General features: G+C 37.1%; 1 protein-coding gene and 1 long non-coding RNA gene across 9 annotated transcripts in view; one reads left to right on the top strand and one right to left on the bottom strand.

Annotated features, from left to right (window-relative positions):
- Window positions 1-18314, bottom strand: part of LOC131511707 (uncharacterized) — an 89372-nt gene that overhangs the window by 26376 nt on the left and 44682 nt on the right. The window lies entirely within an intron of this gene.
- Window positions 1-18314, top strand: part of RBMS3 (RNA binding motif single stranded interacting protein 3) — a 1338119-nt gene that overhangs the window by 1296489 nt on the left and 23316 nt on the right. For all 8 annotated transcript variants that reach the window (XM_058729653.1, XM_058729650.1, XM_058729649.1 and 5 more), the window contains one exon: window positions 16673-16753. In XM_058729653.1, coding sequence (XP_058585636.1) covers window positions 16673-16753 — 81 coding nt within the window. The remainder of the gene's footprint in view (window positions 1-16672; window positions 16754-18314) is intronic.

Genomic DNA, 18314 nt, shown 5'->3' with positions numbered 1-18314 from the left:
TTCTCAAAGGAAATATGGGTTACTATTGAGAAGTGGGAATGGATGCTGAGTGGGTATGAAAAAAAATGATCACTGCACTTTCCTTCTTGTCATTGTTCATATCATACTCTCTAGAATCTGTAGTTGTCATATCTTGTGATCTCGAGTCACAGATTAGTCATTGATCCCTCCTTTTAAATTTCTCTTCTTGTTTTGTAAATATCCTCTGGATAAGAATTAAGGGTCATTTTAAAGAAATTCAAACCTGTATATTTTTATTTTCCGTAAGTGGGCATGAAATTCATTAAGGAGGAGGTTGCGTAAGCATAGTTGCCTCTCATAAATATTTTTGAATGAATGTGGGAAACGCAATTCCTTGGGTCAAAGGAAAGAGAAAAACAGGCCCAAAATTCTAGAAACATCTGTAGTTAATGTTCTAGGAAAATAGTGCCCATAGTAGCCTGTGAGTTAATGAAAGAGTGTCCCCAGGCCCTAAATAGAAACTAAAGTCTTCTAGGATAAAGAAATCAAGAACAGATGAACTAAGTGGGACCAGGCCAAGGCAAGTCAGGAGATAAAAATGAAGAGTAGTGTGATATCTATATTGATTTTTCTTTCTATTTTACTTTTGGTTGCCTTACTTTCTCTATACCACCACCTAAGAAAGTGCACTTCTGGTCCTTTTGTTTATTTTCTTTCTATATCCATTAGTTTTCTTTTGGAACTGCTTCTTACCTTCTCTGTCCATGATCAAACCCCTTCTTATTTTTCCAGTGGATCAGAAAATATTAAAACTGAGGGTAACTTTTCCACCTTTTCAGGTTGAGTATATTCAATTTGAACTTCTTTAAGAATGTTATTCAGATGTTACTGAGTCCCCCAATATTTTGAAATCAGATATGATTGGCTGGAACCCCAAATTCTATACCCTTTGGAAGTACACAGCTTTCTGAAAGAGGTAAACTTTTCTAGGGCATTATAGGCACCTCTGTCTGCTCTCTCTCTATGCTGTATTGCATTGATTCAGATGTGAATTTACCCCCTTTCCAGTTTTCACAAAGAATCCTACTCAGAATAACATTAGTGAACACTTGGGCATGTTCAGTAATGGACACATGATGGGCATTAAATGATGGGCTTGTACAGATGCATCCCTGTGCTTGAAATGCCCTTTTGCTACCTCCTCACGGGGGGATTTCACCAGCTTTCCCCCTCTATGTGCTTAGGCTCATGTTGCTCAAGGGCATCTCTCCCCACCTCCACCCCCACTCCTACCCCTACCTCATTTCCTCTGGCTCATCCAGGTTTCCTCTTTCTCCCTATTTCTCAAAAAATGTAAGTTCTTCCCACTTCCCCTCTTTATAACTATCTTTTCATGTAGGGTAAGTGTCTGTCACCCATGCCTTTAGGGCTCTGTGCCCAACCCAGGTATTTCAGTGTAATTTCTATGAGAAAATAAATGAGCATTTACTGCCTAAGCTTATTTCTGATCCTATTAAGATAAAGAAAGTTTTGTCATTATGATAATACCAACAAAAATAAAATCAATAATAATAACAGATCGTATCTATTAGGTTCTTCGTAGGTACCCAGCCCTATGCTAGGGTCCTTGTATGCATTATTTCATTAATATTTATATAAAAAAAACCTTTAAGGAATGAATGTTTGATTCTATTTTACAAGAAAACTGAGATTTATAGTAGATAAAAGCTTAGCTCTTTCTTAAATATCATGCTAAACCACATAGACATATTTTCCTAGTTTTATTGATTGTTACAATTCTACAGAGACTTCAAATTTCTTGCATATTGCCTTGAAAATCTTAAATGAAAAATTACTTCTAAACCCCTATCGCTAAATAGGTAACAATTATTTTGAAAAAAAGATATATTGATACTTATGTAATCTTATATTCATGCTCAAATGGAGAGATCCTTTGGCAATAGGTATCAACAACTGTACCTAAAAATGAGGTTTCCATTTTTTTATTCCTGAATACATGCATATTTACCATGAACATCATTATCTTTATCATTCTTCTGCTAAATTTGAAGCCTAGTGGTAATTTACTTTTTAGATGCTCCTCAAACTAATACGGTAAACTATGAATCAACCCCCAAATCAGTTTATTGTCAAACATCTAGATGCCAGCAAGTAAAACAAACAACACATTCATAAAATAAAGATATTTCTTATGTACTAAATTAGAGTACCAAAAATACTGTATCAATGTGTTAATATGCCCCAACACATAATAATTAACTTACTCAAAACAATAAAAACAGCAAAAACAAAGAACAAGAAACAGAACCAGAAGAAATGAACTCCAGTTTTGCTGTTAGATTATTTTATGAATGGAAGGTTTGGCTATCTTTCAGAGAAGCTTTTCTGATCAACACCAATTATAAGGAGAGTTATTATCAGTAATAATAACTATTTCTATCCCTTAAGAAAGTGTGAAAGCACTCATGAGTAAAGAATAATATGATGATGGTCTCTGAAAAGCATTTTTCAAGATTCATTTTGTATAGTTCCATGCAGGGAACAGTTGCTAATGCTTAGACTGAACTTGAATTCAAATGTACAGTCTTTTCTTTCAACTCTCTAGAGTGGATGGCCTCTAGTAATGAGTAGGTTGGGAAAAAAAGGAACAAAGAATATTTATATATCCAACAGATAACAGTTTTATCATGACTTACAGGCATTTATATATCAGGTGGTGAAACCATCTGAGATCTCACCTAGCCAGGCTGGAACCTGGAGGTGAGCAAATGCCAATAAGTTTCTCACTCTCTCTTTCATCTCTGGAATCACCATCCTAATTCAGTCTGCTGGGGCTTCTGCCTTCATAGTCTTTATTCTCAAGATACTCCATACTGCTTGCCCAATGGACCACCTTTTTACTGCTGACCTCCAGTGCTATTTTTTCCTCAGTGTCTTTCTGGAAGTGCTTTATAAAACCCAAAGATAAATTCCTATATGTCCTCATGCTCCTCACAAAAAATTATTTCTTCTGCATGTCTCACCTACAATCTGTTTTGTCCTAAGCATATGTCTTTCCTCAACAACACTCTTGGATAGAGACTTCACTTTTTCCTGTGACCAATGGAGCTGGAAGGAGGTGTTAGCAGTCTTTTACATCACTGTTGCCTCTTGTACATGGTGTGCAAATTCCTTCTTTTAATGACAACACCCACAGGATGTTAGTCTTTTCCCCTTCTTTTTGCTATCCTTTGTTGATCTCCTTGCCAACACCCACACGTTAAGCATGGCCTTTTGTCATCTGTCTCCTCTTGCCTCCAACTCCTGTCTCATTATTATCATAGTGTCAACATCCCTTAACCTGCTTGATTCCAATGACCTTCACCTTATGCAACTCCAGTCACCAATGTCAAAGGCCACACACTGTGGACTAACCATAATGGCTTCCCCTCTGAAATCTTAAAGGCTTCATACTTGTTAATCAGCATTTCCTTCTTGCATCTCTCTTTTTCTGTTGCAGCCATCAACCCTCCCTATTCCATTTCTTTCCTTCCCCAGGCAAGAAACCATTGTGTATCACTTCAACTGTTCTCTTGCCATCACCCTCACTACCATCAATAATAATAATAATGATAATGATAATAATAATGGGACTTGGATTTTTTTTCCTCTATCCTGAGTCATCTCTCTCCCTAATTCTCCATTGAAACAATTCCTAATAGTCACCTTTCGACCTATTGCAATGAAAAGATTCCATTCGCTTGCCCTTCTGTTCACAAGCATGCTGACCTTATTCTCCCTGAGTTTCTGGTATTCTCCTTGAAAAATCCAATGGTTTTCTATTCATGTGCCAAATTCCCACTGAATGCGTTTGAGGTGTTTTCACTCAGGCTTGAAGTGATCCTTGCAGTTTGGATTCCTGAGTGCCCCTGGCCTTTTCTTACAGTTTGGGGTTTCCAGCATGTGAAGGCTCTAATCAAGAGTCTCCACAAATATTGAGTACTTTCTATTAAAGAATTTTGGTAGGTCTTAGGAAAGCTTCATCTCTACCCTGAATAATAGTTTTCATTACCTTTGTTTTATGCCATAATGTGCTTGCAAAGAAATGCCAGACTTGAAGACACACAATAAGCACATTTTGTCTACTATTTAATTTATGGCATAGACACTGTGTTAGGGTTCTGTATGGAGACAAAACCATGAGGAGATAGGTAGGTAGGTAGGTAGACAGAAGATAGATAGATAGATAGATAGATAGATAGATAGATGATAAATAGATAGGATACAGAGGTAGACAGATAGATAAATACATTAAGAGTTAACTTATTACAGGAATTGGCTTACATACTTGTGGAGGCCAAGAAGTCACACAGTCTGCATCCGCAGGCTGAAGAACCAAGAAAGGTGGTGATATAGTTCAGTCTAAATCTGAATCAGGGGAGCCAATGGTGTTAAGTCTCTGAGTCAAAAACCCCCCAGAGAACCAAGAGCTCCCATGTCTGAGGGAAGGAGAATGGATTTCTCAGCTTAAGGAGAGTGAGAGAGCATTCACCCTTCCTCTACTGCCCCCCCCCATTCAAGCCCTTAGGGAATTGGCTGATGTTCACCCACTTTGGCAAGGTAATCTTCCTTACTGAGATTACCAATTCAAATGTTAATTAATCATCACAGGCATCAAGAGGATTAGAATTTCTGTGCTCTTCCATGGACAACTGTATGGCTCATGTGGGTTATACAGCTTGAGTTTTTCATCCAGAGTGCTGAATTATTCATCCATTTTTGCAATAGCTCATTCATTTAATACTTTCATATTAAGTGCCAACCATGATGAATCAGGCACGGTGCCTCCAGGAGCTTCCACAGTTTGACCGCCAAGAGCTATAACAGAAGTACAGATAAAGAGCTGTTGGGCATCAGGAGAGAGAGTTATCACTTCCAAATCAGGGATGGAAGCAAGGCTTCATATAGGAATTTAGCATCTGGACTCAGTTTGAGAAACAGGTTTTGGATGTGTCATTAATGGATACAAAGAGGTTAGAACACAGCGAAAAGCAAAAGCACAGAGGAAGGAAGTTACCAGAGGAGTACTCATCACCGTGAGCAGGCAGATATGGGTAAAGCAGAATGTGAGATGATGTGGGTCACTGTGATTCTAACAACTCAGTGAGAGTGGGTTGCAATTCATGCCGAAATCATATTCTTTGTCTCTCCCCTGTTTGACAGTTGTCATCAAACAAACTGTTCATATTTTGAGGTGAGGAGTAGAATCTGGACTTTGCCACCAGAAGGTCTATTTCCCTCCAGTCCTCCTACCTTTTGCACTTGGCTCTTTAATTTGAACTCTTCACATCCTTGAAGAAAAGAATGGTAATATCTGTAGCCTGGCAGAAACTCCTCCTGTTGTTTTTGTATTGCCAAAGTTAAATATGCTCACATGGATAGAGCAGTACCATGTAAATCTGTTTGTTTTTGCCTAAATATGAACAGTTCCTAGAAGAACTTTTCTCAGATAGTTTCACACCTTATTTGTGCAATTTCCTATTCACTGTTGCTTTTTCTTCTTTCCTCCTTATTTAGAATGTTGTTCTCTCTTTCCTTTCTTTCCCCCTTCCCCCCTGCTCACCTTCATTTGCTCCCCATCCATATGGATCAATCTCTAATCTGAATATTCTAACTAGCTGGATAGGTCAAGTTCCATCTCTGAAGGTCTCTTCCCTGAAAACCAAACACGATAAAAAAAAAAAAAAGAACCTGTTTGTTGACCCTTTTAGAGACTGGATTCTTTCAAAGGATATTGAGGGGCACTCTCAACCTTTCCTCTTGTTGTGTCTACTCTGGTCCATTGGGATGGTTGGCATTCACAATGTGTGGGCCTAAGATGGTTGAGAGGAAATGTTTTATGTACAAATAGAATTTACAGTGTGTGTGGCACCCTGGATCAGTTCCCTTCCTTCAACATGTCTTTACTTAGCCCAAATTAATGCTTTAGTCACAGCCTTCAACAGGAAACAACAGAGTTTCCATTGAGGACTTCTTAGTTCACTTGTCTCTCTTCTTGACAAAGTCCTTCAGTTCTTTCATTTCCAAAGTGGAAAAATAAATATTTAAAAAATTTAAAAACCTGGTTTCCTAGAGAAATGATTAAATGAGTCTGGAGAAGCCGAGGACCTTAGTTGTTGGGCTTTGTGTTCCTATAAGTTTATGAAAGAACCATCTAGGTAATAGGTCGGGTCATTTGTTAAAAGTGGTTTCTTCTTGATTCTTTCAAATATAGAGATTGATTTAAATAAGCGTTGATTTGAGTGCAATAGCTTCTCTCATTTGAAAAGGTCACTACTTTACAGAGAGTTCTAATTCTTTACCATCATAAACCATACTATATGCAAAAACAATAGAATGTTAAGAAACAACAAGGCAAGTATAACCAGACAGGAGATTCAAACACAAAGTGAAAGACTAAGAAGGAAGCAGTAATAATACAAGAGATCAACTTGCAAGGATTTGAGTAGCTTTTCTATTCCAGGGTACTGTGGTGAATGTAAGATTGGCAGTAATGAATACATAAAAATTAAATAGCTTTCTATATATAAGATGATAAAATACAAGTAAACTACCCAGGACTTGCAATGGGTGAGTAGCAAAATCTTTTTCTTCTAGGTTTTGTCAGGTCCTATGACCCAATGCATGTTGTAACCCTATAATATAAGCTCACTTAAAACTTGTCATGTAAAAGGGGCTCAGTAAAGTTTTATTGAATGTCGCTAATAAGTAATTAAGCATATATATCATTAAATTTTTTTAAAGAATTTCTATCATTGGAATTTTATAACAGAGCACCTCAACCTCTCATTTCCTGAATTCCTCATTTCTACTGATGTTTTTTTCTACCCTTATCCTAGAATTTGTTATTAGCAATCACCGCACCAACTCAAAATCTCAATTTGGAATAATAGCTCAATTTCAAACAGGAATTCTCTGACTACCACCTCTTTCCTTCTGTGACTACTTGAACAACCCTTATTGCAATAATTCTTTGACACCATTAAGCTTGCCTACCTGCTTATTGCCTGCCACTTAGTATCAATTTTCTCCTTCATTTGCTCACATCCATACCTAGCTTAGATCTCATAGAACATTGCAATCCCTTTCTTTCGTGTGTCCTCACCTCCCCTGGTCACTCTTTCTCCATTGTCCTCTCCTGGTAATACTTGGATCCTGCTTGCATCCAATTCTCATTCTGCTCCATTCCTGTGAGCAGCTGAATATGGCAAGAGTAAAGCAAGCCACCGATGCTGCTGAGTTTCACATTAATTTTATGAGCACACAACTTAAATGGGCCCTCGGCACTCCCCGAAATCTTCCTGCATGTGCACAGTCCATTTGTTCTCACTGGCCGAGACAAACATGTCATACCTTCTCCCAAACCTACTACCTCTCACAAGCACCTCACATCTTTGCCTCAAAATGGAAACAACGGCAAAAAACTTAAGTACCTTACAAATCTCCCAAACTTCTTGTGTCTGAATCCATTCAATCATGTCTGTTTAAATGGGTAAGTCGTCCTTGCTCTCCCCTAAGATCAACCTTTCCTTTTTCTGTTGGTTCTTATTGTAAACTCCTTTATAGAAGTATAAAATATGTTCAGAAGAATGCACACTTCCTAAGTTTACAGATCAATAAGTTTTAGAAAGTGTAAATTGGTGGATACTCAGGTATCTACTACCTAGATCAAGATTTAAAAGGTCCTGTTATTAGAGAAGCCTCTTCTGTGTCCCTACCCGTTTATTATCTCCACAGAGGTACCCACAACCCTGATGTCTATCAGCATAGATTTGTTTTGATTTTTTTGAACTTTAAATACAGTCACACGGTATGAAGCTTTTTATGTTGGCCTTTTTCGAAATTCAAAATTATATCTGTGAGAATCATCCATATTTGTAGAGCGAGGTGTTTTTTTTTTCATTGTTTATATTATCATACAATATAAATATATTACAATTTATTAATTCTACTGTTGATGGACATTTAGGTTATTTCTAGCTTGGAGCCATTATAAATGATGCTGCTCCAAATAGTTGGCACAGGGGCGCCTGGGTGGCTCAGTCGGTTAAGCGTCCGACTTCGGCTCAGGTCACGATCTCGCGGTCCGTGAGTTCGAGCCCCGCGTCGGGCTCTGGGCTGATGGCTCAGAGCCTGGAGGCTGCTTCCGATTCTGTGTCTCCCTCTCTCTCTGCCCCTCCCCCATTCATGATCTGTCTCTCTCTGTCTCAAAAATAAATAAACGTCAAATAGTTGGCACATATCTCTTAGTATACGTTTGAAAGAATTTCTATTGTGCACATGCCTATGAGTGAGATTGCTTGTTCAGAGATTCTGTCAGCATTCTGCCAGATTCACAGAGTGGGTGTACCAATTTATACTCCTACCAGCAGTGTGTGAGAGTTCCAGTTATCTACATTCTCTCCAACACTTGCTTTTGTCAGTCTTTTTCATTCTTGCCATCCTGATAGGAGCATAGTGTCATATCATAATACTTTTAGCTTGCATTTTCCTGATGACCGGTGAATGAGGTTATGTATGCATATGCATACTGGCCATTTGGAATTTAGATATTCTCTTTACTGAAGTGTCTGAGTGACTATATGATTTTTTGTTGTTTTGGTTTTTTAGTTGAACTTTTTATTGAGATAATTGTAGATTCACATGCAATTGTAAGAAATAAGAGAGAGAGATCCCTTGTACAAGTGCCTCAATTTCCTCAATGGTAATATTTTACAAAACCGTAGTAAAATATCACTAGCAGGATATTGACATTGATACAATCCACATATTTCATCCAGATTCCCCCAGTTTTACTTATCTTGTGTGTATATTCTCTATACAGTGTTTACCTATATAATTTTTTTAGCCGCCACCACAGTCAATGGATATTGAACAATTTCGGTATCACAAGAATCTTCCTGTTGAACTTTTATAACTTTTATAACTATGCCATCTTATCCTCCTATCCCCACGTCTAATCCTTGGCAACCACTAATTTGTTCTCCATTTCTAAAATTTTATCATATAGAAAATGTTATATACATGGAATCACAGGATCTAATCTTTTGGAATTTTTTTTTCTTGCTCACCATAATTCCCTGGAGATTCATCTAAGTTATTGTGTATATTAATAGTTATTCAAACTCAGTTTTTAAAATTTTGTGTTCTGTCTTCTTGATTGTGGATTTATATATATATATATATATATACATATATATATATATATATATACACACATTCTATGTATAAGCTTTGTCAGACATATGTATAAATATTTTTGCTCTGTTTTTGGATAATTCACAGTTTTTAGTTTTAATGAAGCCCAATTATCAATAGTTTTTTATTTTCAGTTCTTTTTCAGTCATGTTTAAGAAATCTTTGCTATTCTCAATATCATGAAGGCTTCCTGCTATTTTCTTTAGAAAACTATATTTAAAAACCTTTTATATTTATACCTTTGATCTATCTCATGTGGTGTGAGGTAAGGATCAGGGATCATTTTTTCCTATAGAGATATCCAGCTGATTCAGCAGCATGTATTGAAAAGACCATTCTTGCTGAAATTGCATTATGGTGACATTCTTTCTATCCATGTATCCATACCACAATATCTTAATTACCATCACTTTTTAGCAAATCTTGATGTCTAAATTCATCTTTCATCTTTGTTTTCCTCAAGATCGTATTGGATAGTCTGGGTTTTTGCTTTTCCATAAAAATTTTAAAGTGAATTATTGACTTCTACCAGGAATGTTCTTGGATTTCAACTGGAATTATACTGAATTTATAGATTCTTTTCAGGAGCATTAACACTGTAACAATATTGAGTCTTCTAATTCATGCATGTGATGTATATCTCTTCATTTACTTAAGTCTTATTTAATTCCTGTCATCAATGCTTTCTCGTCTTCAGTATAGAAGTTTTCATGCCTTTTCTCAAAGTTATATCTAGATATTTGATTTTTTTAAAAAAATTTTTATCTTTATTTATTTTTGAGAGAGAGACAGCGTGTGAGCAGGGGAGGAGCAGAGAGAGAGGGAGACACAGAATGCAAAGCAGGCTCCAGGCTCCGAGCTGTCAGCACAGAGCCTGACATGGGGATCAAAATCACAAACTGTGAGATCATGACCTGAGCCAAAGTCGGACACTCAACCGACTGAGCTACCCAGGCGCCCCTAGATATTTGATTTTTTGATGCTCTCTATATATGTATCATTTTAGATTTCAATTTTAACTTCTGGTATATAGAAATAATTTTTATTGACATATATCCAGCAACCTTGCTAAACTTCATTAATTATAATAATTATTTTTTAAATAAGCAAATAAAACAAATATTTTTAAAAACTTGAGGGGGTGGAAAGAATTCATGATGCCTATATAGAATTGTTTCAAGTTCAAATTTTAAGACACAGTTTCTTAATCAACTACATTTGCATAGTACCATATCTTATTTGTATTACTACCTTGGTGATCTTGTGCACAGATCTAATGGGCTTAAATGGGCTAAAACCTAATGGGCTTTGGATTTTTCTAACACATTCATGAAAATCCCATTCTCTGCAAAATGAAGGCCTCTTAGCCTGTGTGATTATATGGGAAGGACTACTTCTCACTGTTGTGCAGGGGGTGAGGTTTCGTAAATTTCCAAGACGAGAACAACCTCTAAGTCTCTTCCTTGTTACTCTCTTTGCTATGTGCCACAAAAAACAGCACCACCCCAGACTACAATGATGACAGTCTCTATTTTTCATTGAATAGTTTAATGCACACCTCTCTCTGGATTATGTTTAGCACTGTTCTGGGAACTGGGTGAGATAATATAGATTACATACTCCTAAGAATTCTGGGCTTCCATTTTTATCAAGCCATCTACTGGCCATCTTTCCCCCTTGAGTGCTTTTACTCCTAGTAAATGAAGTATATGTGCTATCTGTATTCACCTCCACCTACACTTCAGGGACAATTATTTAATTTTACACAACTGTCTGTTATTTCTACCTTATAAATTAATACTAACATAAAACATTATGAAAGCATCCATTATTATTATTCTGGATGAGGATCCATGTCATTCTCCAGAATGACTTCTCCAAAAGTAGAAAGAATATAGGAGGAATGCACAGCGGGAGTCCATGTAGGAGTCCAGGCTTTTCATGCCCTAAGTGGGCACTCTTTCTCCAGCTTTCCTTCTCTCTATGGATGGTCTTTCATTCATTGAGTAGCATGGAGACTTAGAAGATATTCTTAGATTTTCACTCCAGGCAGCTATTTCTACTTAGTCAAAGCAAGCATGTGAAATGATACCAACTTGCCATCCTGGGTCCAGGTATTCTCCCCAGCTCTGAGATGATAGAATTTTACAAATCTAAGAAACATGGCCCTCGCACTGCAGAATACCTCTATATGAGGTAACACCGTGCATCTCCCCCAGCCACTTAGCCAACCCAGGTTGTTTCCTATAGCCTGAAGCTTTTTAGAAGAAACTTTACGGTAAATGACCTTGAAAGTAATTCATACTGCATTCTGCTAGCATTACCTACCATGATACTGCTTTCTTTTGCTCAGCTTCCTTTCTGAGACACATTTCTGCAACTTTCCTGTATCCTTATTGACTTTCCAGGTTTGATAGTACCTGGACAACTCCCCTTTCTGAAATTTGTTAAGCAGCTTTAAGAATTTTATAGCAAGGAATAGAAGCACCAATTTAAAATCTAAGCAGTGTAAAGATGACTCCAAATGAACAAGTGTGATAAATTATTTTAGGAAATTTCAAAAATTCAAATGTAGGAAATCCCTTGCTCTACAAATTATGAAATGAAAATTTCCTCACGGGAAATACATAAACATATTTGTTTTGCTTTGGTGGGGGAAAAGAAAGTAAATCCAGAACTGAAAATTTGGAGTTTTGTTTCCTCAGAAATAATCAATGATTCTACAGTAACAGAAACAGTTTGTTGTAACTTAAATAGGCAAAAACACAATTCCTCTCCAATTTCACCATTTTTTTTTCCTCTCTTTGTATGACTATCTTGGTGATGCAGTGTCTAGACTTCTTGGAACAAGTAATGGAGTCTGGAATTTATTCTGTGGGTTTGAAAATGGCTATTCAGGTCTCCTTCAAGCTTACGTGTGAAAATCCACTGCTTTTAGATTTAGAATATATAAAAAGAATCAAGCTGTTTACCAAGAAAATAAAATCTCTCCATTAATTTCTAAACTTTGAGTTGCTACCAACAAGGAAATATTGTATGGACTTATCCATTTTACCCATATCATCTCATTGGAATGTGGTTCCCATCCCCCATTGTATAAAAAAATGCAAAATAATTTGTAGTCGTGAAAGAATGGTTGCAGGTATTTTCTAGCTTTTGAGACATACCAATAAAAGACATTAGCCTGAAGGATATGCATCCATTCTTGTTATGGTTTTAATAAGTAATCCATGGGAATTTATCAAGTCAAAAGGGCAGATTTTTTTATATCACAGGGCATTCTGTTAGTTTTTTGTCATTTGTTAGCTGGATAAAATAGAGGAAGTCTCTGAGGCATCCAGATCTAAACAGTGTTTGTGCAGCCTAGATTATTAAGTCTGACTGTAGTTGATCTATGCTCTTAAGGAAATCAAACTGTGCTTGCCGAGAAAGTTCAGAGTTATTTGTCACCAATTACCTAAAGCTGAGAGTTGATCTTACACACAGCTGTAGCCATTTCCTGTAAGAATTTGCTCCTAATTTTACAAAGCTGTCACTTCTTGAGGTTTCACCCTAGAAATACATGTCTACTACTGAAGAGTTTTATTGCAAAAGTTTATCCAGAAACAATAGTCTTATGGGGGATAAAACTCCACAGTATTGACTTGTTTAGAGTAAGCCTATCCCTCATTTCCAAACAATGTTCTCAAGCTCTATTGTCTTTTATGTGATAAAAAAAAAAAAAAAAAAAAAAAAACAAGGCAACCAGAAAGATTTTTTTTTTTCATTAAAAGATACAAAACACACTGAACCGAGCTGATGTCATTTATACTACAAAATCTCTCTTGGTTCTGTTCAGAGAAGCAGCATAAATGTAAGTTAAATTATGAAATAAGTTAAACATACAGAGTAGCCCTCCTGGAAGGAAACTAGGTATTCTGAGTATAAAGTAAAATAAATTAAATGGCAATAAAAATATTAACCAAAGGCATATTATTCCATGTTTCTTAAACATGTTTCCATGTTTCTATATGCCATTAACAACAACAACAAAACCAACTTGAATATGGGAACAATCAAAAGGAGACTCTTAGGACATTATTTACTTAATTTCAAAAGTAAAGAAGTAGACAAGTATCTCAATCATGGGTCAGAAGCCTGAGCTTTATTCCCATTATGTGGGGTCTTCGCTTCTCAGTCTAAGCTAAGATCATGGGTGAACCATGCTGCCTAGCTCACAGCAGTGTTCTAAAGACAAGAGGAGTATGAATTTGTGTCCTCAGCAGTTCAGTTTGGGCCATGTTAACAACTTCACTGAATAAAATGGGAGTTGTGAAAATATACTAATTCAGTTCTACTGGACAAAACACGGATTAGGTTTTGAATTACTGAGTTATTTGAAGAAGCTTAGCTAAGAATCACATAAAATGCTTTTCATTAACTATGCTGCCTGAAAATTCTAGTTTGACAAGAGTGAACCCATGAGCTAGAAAACTAGTCAGCATTGCTGCAAATGACCCAGGCCATGCCCCTATTTCTAGCTCACAGAAATGGCTCCTGAGGGCTACAGACAGTGGAGCAGGGACAGATCAAAGTAGTCCTATAGGTAAGTGCTAGTGATGTCCTATTTTCATGGAAAGGATACACTCTTCATGTATTAGGCCCATTTGCAAAGTTTAGAACCACTAACTTTGCAAGAGCAAATACCTAATCAGTGAGGTATTCTTTTACTAGTGTATTACAAATCTTGGAAAACCATCACCAGAAGGTAGAACATGAGCCTCCATAGGATCAGCTCTGGTCTTACAAAAATTCATAGTTGGCAAAAATATATTCTCCCTTGCTACAAATCTAAGACTTCTGAGATTCAATTAAAGAAGGATCTTTTCAAAGTATGTGCCTTAGAGTACTAGTTCTTTTTTTTTTTTTTAATGTTTACTTATTTTTGAGAGAGAGAGAGACAGAGAGAATGAATGAATGAATGAGCGAGCGGGTGAGGGGCAAAGAGAGAGGGAGTCACAGAATCCGAAGCAGGATCCAGGCTCTGAGCTGCCAGCACAGAGCTGGACATGGGGCTCGAACCTGCATGGGGCTCAAACCCACGAACCATGAGATCATGAGCTGAGCTGAAGTCGGACACTTAACTTACTGAGCCACCCAGGCGCCCCTCAGAGCACTAGTTCTAAGCAAAATTAACAGGTGGCTACCAGGAGGGAGGGAGGGAAGGAGGGAGGGGGAGGGGGGAAGGAAGGGAGGAAGGTTGGTTTAATCAGCTTTAAATAGGCTGCTCTAAAACTTGATTTCTCGAAGTTTTTATTCTACATCAGTATCACAAAAGAAGACACATTCTCCAGCATTGCCAAAATGCACTGGAAAACAGAAAGCTGTTTTCTCAGTTGAGCTAGCATTCAAAAATAATAAAGAGAATGCTCAGTTAAAAGACTTTATTAACCTATATAAGCAAACCATCTATCTGAAATGGCCAATGAACTGTTATTCCCAAAATACATCCTAGAGCAGTTTTGTTGGCAAGGCAGATACCTGCCATAAGGCTCTAGATGTGGAATAATGTTTGCTGAAATGTAACTCCAGAGTTCTATACTTATTTGAAAAATTGATAACCATTGGATACCTGGATGCTTATATCTGCTTAAAGACACAAGGACAATGATGAGCAGAGTTGGCTCAAGTGTGTGTTTAAAGGTTATATAAATGTATTATGGGGATGGTGAAATTAATAACTACAATGAGCTCAGAATTATTAACAGCTAAGGGAAGGGCATGCAAGATTCATAACTGGAAACAGAAGGCTTTCTTCTTGTATCTTTTTCTTCAGCCATTGAACAATTATTTATTCAACATCAGGCATGATGTGGTTTGTTGGAAGATACAGAGATGTGACATTTGGCCCATCCCTTTAAGGAGATGACAGTCTGGACAATTTCAATAGAAAAGTAATGGAAGCTGTGAGAACACAGAGGATAGGGTATAGGAATCTCTGGTGATTTTCAAGTATGAAGCTAAATTAGTAATATCTCTAGGCCTTTCAAATAGTTGCTCTTGGTCTAAGTTACAAGGTTGTTTTGCATAGATACGAATTGAACTTAGTTGTTATTAGTGTTACACAGTTATCAGTTGCTACATATGGATTACAGAGAACAGTTGGTTTGTTCGATCTAGGGTTGCTTCATTAAGGCTGTCTCTATTTTTATTTTTAGCAAATAGACACAGTAGGATGGTTTTGAGTTTAAGATGGAGATACATTTATTCCAAAGTTGCTTAATTGCTATCATTCTCCATGAATATTAAACAACAACTGATGAGCTCATCTCCATTCAGATATTTCCCTTGATTCAGAAGCATCATGTCTCTTAGATACGAAAGTACCAAGATACACACAAAATGTAGTAATTTAGGTTTTACATATTTATGCATAGCATTCATCTTTGAACTCAGCAGATTTAGAAGCATAAAGGGTCGGAGGCTTGCAATTTTCCATAAAAATCATTTCTCTAACCTTCATGAATGGAGAAAACTTGTCTTCAGTAGATGATTCTGGTTCTGATGTTTTGTGATGTTGGTCAAGTTTAGAAGCTCCATAATACAATTGATTCCATAGAAAATTCTATTTTCAGAGAGTAGAATGTTGAATTTGCAAAGGATATGTGTATTAGAAATGCAAATATGGAATTTTTGCTCATGTAGGTGAGCAAGTTATCTTCTTGGGGCTCCTTTTATGAAATGAAAAAATGCAGGTTATTCCCAATGCATGTTTTACTGATACTACAACTTAGTGAGAATTGGTTTGATTGTTTCATTGTCCATCCAAGTGAGGAACAGTTGGCTAATTCAAGGAGTTGAAAAGGAAATACTGACAGTGACACAATAATGGAATGGGGGAAGGACATCAAGTAGACTTTGCCAGAATCTGTAATACTATGTCATTTGTACCTAAAAAAGGTGATATGAAAATGACAAAATGAGAACATGCGCCAAATCTGAATATTGCTACACTCATAGTTCTTGCATTATTCCTCTATTTTTATTTTTCTTTTAGTTAGAAAAGAAATGTTTGCTAACAATATGATGATTCATTCATTCAACAAATGATTTGTTGAGAGCCTACTATGTGATAGGTGCTAGCAATAAAATGAGAAGAAGACAAAAACAGACATCATCCCTGCCCTTATGGAACGTATGTTTGACATGTGATAATGAAATGTTGGGATCTAATGTAGAATGTTTTAGAACATAAAATGAGGGAAGGGGGATGATGATGTGGGCTGCTGTTGGTACTTAATCAGTAAGCAAAGGCCATTCTATGCTGATAGGAACTGCCTCATTTTTTATCGAAATAGAGTTTAATGGTGCACTGCCTGTGGGCCACACATGTAAAACAGTTTCATGTGATAATCTACTTTTCTTGCCGGTTGCAATCTCAAGTTCACCTGCATTTTTCTTTGATTCCCTCTAGTATATGACTGCTGCGGCTCCTATGCAAGGGACCTACATTCCCCAGTACACGCCTGTGCCTCCGACAGCTGTTTCTATTGAAGTAAGTCTGTCTCTGTCTTCTAGAAAGACGTAGGGATGATAAATCTTAGCCGTGTATACTGTGGTCCCCTATAACCCAAGCAATCCTGACATGTGGTTTTGTGCTGCTCTAAAATTTGAAATTGCAAGCTCACTATATGAAGTACTCGAACATGCTTATGTTTTGCTTTGCACACGAAATTATCTGATTTGCTATAGAGAGTTAAGAAGGGAGTATCATTTGTATATTTGAAGTTCAGAGACCAGATCACTACCCCCTCAGATGTTAACCACAAATACTCATAAATAGGGAAGAGAAAAAAAAGTTGACAACTATTTCAATGAGTTTGCTAGTGCCTTGTTACTCAGAGTGGTCCCTAGACCAACATCATCATTGGCATCACCAGGGAGCTTGTTAGAAATGCAAAGTCTGAAGACACCACCAAGACTTACTGAATCAGAATTTGCATTTTAACAAGATCCCTTGGGAATCTACGTTCACATTAGTGCACTGGTTCTCAAACTTTCCTGCTTATTATTTTCTGCAATTGTTTAGAGAGCTTTAAAAAATATTTACGCCTGGGTCCTATCCCCAGATTCTGATTTATTTGTCTGCCATATTGACTGGATGTCAGGATTTTTCTTTAAATATCAGGTGATTCTAATATGTATCAAGGATTAACAACCACCGCTTTAGTGAATGAACCTTGGCAGCCTTGTAACTTCCTATAGATTAAAAAATAAAAATAAAAAAGTTGCACCATTCTTACTGTTCTGAATACCTCAAATGCTGAAGTCATCTTGTCTTTGGGACTTTGGACTCAAAGGGAAGCTTTGTCCCTTTTCTTCTCTCTTTCCATTGGGTTGAATCCAATAACATGTTGAGTACATGTTATTTTACTCAACAGAGCCAGCAAGCTACATAGAAAGGGAGGGAGCATACGGCTATGGAGCTAGTGGTAAAACACTTAGACATGTATATTTCTCTCTAGTTCTAGCCATTATTGTCTCTTGCCCCTCATCCCCATCTCCTGATGACATTTGCCATTATGGTCACAGTGCGCTGCTTCCCATCAGCTGGGACTTCTCTGGAGTCCATGCTATTGCTACTCCATGAGTTGGCCAGAAACTAGGGTGTCAGCACCCCTCCACATGGAAGTCTACCGTGACATTTTCAACCTCTGGAGCGACAGAGTTTGGGAAAATCTTTGCAGGATTGGATTTTACAAAACATTTGACATATTTGTTTTGGGGTGTGACAGATGTTTACTAGTACCAAAGTTTGGGAAATACAGAAGTTTAAGAGGACACCATCGTGTAATTTAGGACACCAGGGAGGTCCAATTTTAAATCTTTTATGTGCTCTGGACCTGTGGGCCCCATAGAATGTGTCAGTATTAAACAGGTTTTAACTGGCTTTTCAGAATTTCAAAAGACTATGTGATTAAAATACGTGTGGGTTTTTGTTTGTTTGTTTGGGTTTTAGGGGTTTTTTTTGCTATATTTGGCCATCAAAAAGCATCTAGGTCATCAATTAATGAATCTAGATACTTTAGGCACTTTGAGCATGTTTGCATTTCTCT

The sequence above is a fragment of the Neofelis nebulosa genome, chromosome 5 (assembly GCF_028018385.1).
Source record: "Neofelis nebulosa isolate mNeoNeb1 chromosome 5, mNeoNeb1.pri, whole genome shotgun sequence".
NCBI lineage: Eukaryota > Metazoa > Chordata > Mammalia > Carnivora > Felidae > Neofelis > Neofelis nebulosa.
Note: the sequence above shows the minus strand (reverse complement) of the source record. Positions and strands in the feature narration are given on the sequence as shown.